General features: G+C 42.2%; 1 protein-coding gene across 2 annotated transcripts in view; it reads left to right on the top strand.

Annotated features, from left to right (window-relative positions):
- Positions 1-267: 267 nt before the first annotated feature.
- Positions 268-3,319, top strand: part of KCTD16 (potassium channel tetramerization domain containing 16) — a 342,484-nt gene continuing 339,432 nt past the window's right edge. The window contains exons 1-2 of one of the 2 annotated variants that reach the window (XM_069102691.1): positions 268-969; positions 1,719-2,679. In XM_069102691.1, coding sequence (XP_068958792.1) covers positions 1,848-2,679 — 832 coding nt within the window. In that variant the 5' untranslated portion in view covers positions 268-969; positions 1,719-1,847. The remainder of the gene's footprint in view (positions 970-1,718; positions 2,680-3,319) is intronic. The other variant, XM_069102690.1, reaches the window with a different exon arrangement.

Below are 3,319 nucleotides of genomic sequence, written 5' to 3'. Positions count from 1 at the left end.
AAGGAAGGAAGGAAGGAAGGAAGGAAGGAAGGAAGGAAGGAAGGAAGGAAGGAAGGAAGGAAGGAAGGAAGGAAGAAGGAAGGAAAGAAGGGAGGAAGAAAGAAAAAGACAAATCACCGTAAATCTCTCTCTACTAGGGATTAAATCTAAGTTAATAGTGAAGTGAGAGCAGCCTTCCTGTCTGAAGCTTCCAAGTGCTTCCGTGGGGCTGCCGTCTACTGCTGGATGAGAGTATTTGCCCTTCCTTTCATTCCCAACAACCTGTCACAAAGTAGAATGTAAAACCGAGGTCCCTCCGCTTTCTCAAAGCCATATTCCTTTAAGATGATGTAATAGTCATTTCCCTGGATGGTTTCTTGCCTGCACTGCTGAAACAACAGCATCTGAACTGCACTGGGAACTGTGGAGCCACCCAGCTCAGCAGACAGAGCCGCGGAGGGAGAGAGTCAGCCAAACAACTCAGCCGCCTTAGCCAGCTTGCCTTCCCTCTTGCTGCAGGCTGGCCCTCTCACAACCTTGCTGGGAACATGGGAGCCTATTTGCCCTTGCTGGCAGGTAGGATGACTATCTGGGATCTCATCAAAACAAGGCTGGCTTTCTTTCTGATTCTAGGGTTTCAGGAAATCTTGTGAGCCAAGGTCCTTCCTGCAACTCCCATTTTACGGATTTTTATTATTATTATTGTTGTTATTTTTTTAGAGAGAGGTTTTGGTTAACTATTACTGTTTTGTTTTCCCCCTCCCCCCTCCCAATTACCCACCGCCGTCAACTTTCTGTGACTTATTTTAACTTGAAATTGGAAGTGGATTTTTTTCCCCCAAGAGTATATCTCTTGGCACTTTTCTTTGATGTCTCTGTTCTTTTCCTTGTTGGAATTTGATATGAACTGGACTCAGTGTAGCTGTAAATTCTGATTGCTTTGCAAATGGGTATTCCTTCACAAGAAGTGGGTCTCAGACACTCACTAAGGTAAGCTTTTAGGCTGGTTGCCTCTCCTGCCCAGCTTGAAATCAGTACCTTTTTTAAAAGTTGAAATATCTCTTCTCTTTTATGCAGAATTATAAATATGTATGTATTCATTAATCACTGCTAGAGGGGGAGGTGAATATGCAAGAATTCAAATATCTTGTGAGATGCACAATTTGAGTTGAAGCATGGCTGAAATCTATGCTTTCTGGGTTTATATAAAATTATACTTCTTCCTCTCTTTTCTCCCTTTTTCTTCCCCTTTTCCCTCTTCCTCCTTTTCTCCTCTTCCTCCTCCTCTCCTCCTCCTCCTTTTCCTTCTCATACTTTTTCTTCTTCTTCCTCCTCCTCCTCTTCCTCTTTCTCCTCTTCCTCCTCCTCTTTCTCCTCTTTTTCTTCCTCCTCCTCTTCCTGCTCTGTGCTTTGTATTTCTCTTCTCTCCTCTCCCTGTACCTCCCTCTTCCTCTTTTTCCTCTTCTTTTTCTCATTCCATCTCTCTTCTATTTTTGATTTTTCTGACTTACAGAGTTTGAGGAAATAATTTCCATCTTTTTTTTCCCTTCCAGACAGACCCATGAATAATTGTAGACTTGGCATGACCTTGCAGTCTGAGGTTGATGGAAGATAGGATCTAGATGAGTTGATTACATTCCATGAAGTAACTGTAAACCAGCAGTTAGGGTTTCAGCTACTTCTGCATCACTGATATGTTTACTTGTGGGCAATTTTAATTTTTTTTTTGTTTCTTGTAGAATATATTGGAGAAAACAGGAGATTCTTTTAAATTTGTGGAACCCTTTTCCTCACTCTCTACTAAACTGATGCAGAGGATTAGGCTATAATTTCATTGGATTACATCTTTTAAAACTAAATAAAAGACAATGGCTCTGAGTGGAAATTGCAGGAGTTACCATCTTTCAAAAGAACAAGGGACAGTTCCCAACTCCTTCCCTGATGTTGTGGAACTAAATGTTGGGGGCCAAGTTTATTTCACTCGCCATTCCACCTTAGTAAGTATCCCTCACTCTCTTCTGTGGAAAATGTTTTCCCCCAAGAGGGACAGTGCTAATGAACTAGCCAAGGACTCCAAAGGAAGATTCTTCATTGACAGAGATGGATTCTTGTTTCGCTACATTTTGGACTATCTCAGGGACAGGCAGGTGGTCCTGCCTGATCACTTTCCGGAAAGGGGCAGACTGAAAAGGGAAGCCGAGTATTTCCAGCTGCCAGATTTGGTCAAACTCCTGACACCTGATGAGGTCAAGCAAAGCCCAGATGAATACTGCCATAGTGATTTTGAGGATATGTCCCAAGGGAGTGACACAAGAATATGTCCACCTTCATCTCTGCTGCCTGCTGACCGTAAGTGGGGCTTCATAACTGTTGGCTATCGAGGCTCATGCACCATGGGCCGAGAGGGTCAAGCAGATGCCAAGTTTCGGAGAGTTCCACGTATTTTGGTTTGTGGAAGAATTTCCCTAGCAAAAGAGGTCTTTGGAGAAACTTTAAATGAGAGCAGAGATCCAGACCGTGCTCCAGAGAGATACACTTCCAGATTTTATCTCAAATTCAAACATCTGGAAAGGGCTTTTGATATGTTGTCAGAGTGTGGATTCCACATGGTGGCCTGTAATTCCTCAGTGACAGCTTCTTTTGTCAATCAGTACACAGATGACAAGATCTGGTCCAGCTACACTGAATATGTCTTCTACCGTAAGTACACGAGGTTTTTCAGAGTCTTCTTGGGTCTGTCTATTGGTATGTAAATCAGTTCTATCTTGCGGAATTTGAGAACATCAGAGTTTTCAGTTCATCGTCCAAGGTATAATGTCCTAGGATTCTTCAGCCTTGAATTCTACATAGAGTGTCAGAGGTTGTACCTTCTGCCACCATGTCTTTCAAAAGGTAAACTTTTATTCCTTTTTTACTAAGATCATGACTTGCTCTAAGGCCTCAGGATCATAAGATGCTAACAAACTTGATACAGGTAACATGCATAATGGGAAACACACAAGTATGGTTTTTTACATTGCTCTTTGTGTTTTCTTGATTTGCAGATAGAAGGTGGTAGGTTTTCATGTAGTAGATTACTTAGTAGGAACTAGTAGAGTTTCAGAGATGTTGGAGAAGTTTTTAAGCATTTATCTTGTTGCCAGAAATCCCTGTCTAATAATAAGTGGGATGCTGAGGACTTAGTTTAATTGTGGGCTTTGAAAACATAAACTGAGCTGAACTAAGTGATGTGGTCTAGGCTAGGTGGCAGTATAGACTGCCAAAAGTCCCCTTATCTCCTACCAAAATTGAAATATGGTGGGCTCTTCTCTCTCTCTCTCTCTCTCTCTCTCTCTCTCTC

The sequence above is a fragment of the Petaurus breviceps genome, unplaced genomic scaffold (assembly GCF_028583685.1).
Source record: "Petaurus breviceps papuanus isolate PSGF00001 unplaced genomic scaffold, PetGlider_PUasm1.0 551, whole genome shotgun sequence".
Taxonomy (NCBI): domain Eukaryota; kingdom Metazoa; phylum Chordata; class Mammalia; order Diprotodontia; family Petauridae; genus Petaurus; species Petaurus breviceps.
The sequence above is the reverse complement of the archived record's forward strand: the minus strand, read 5'-3'. Positions and strand labels throughout refer to the sequence as shown.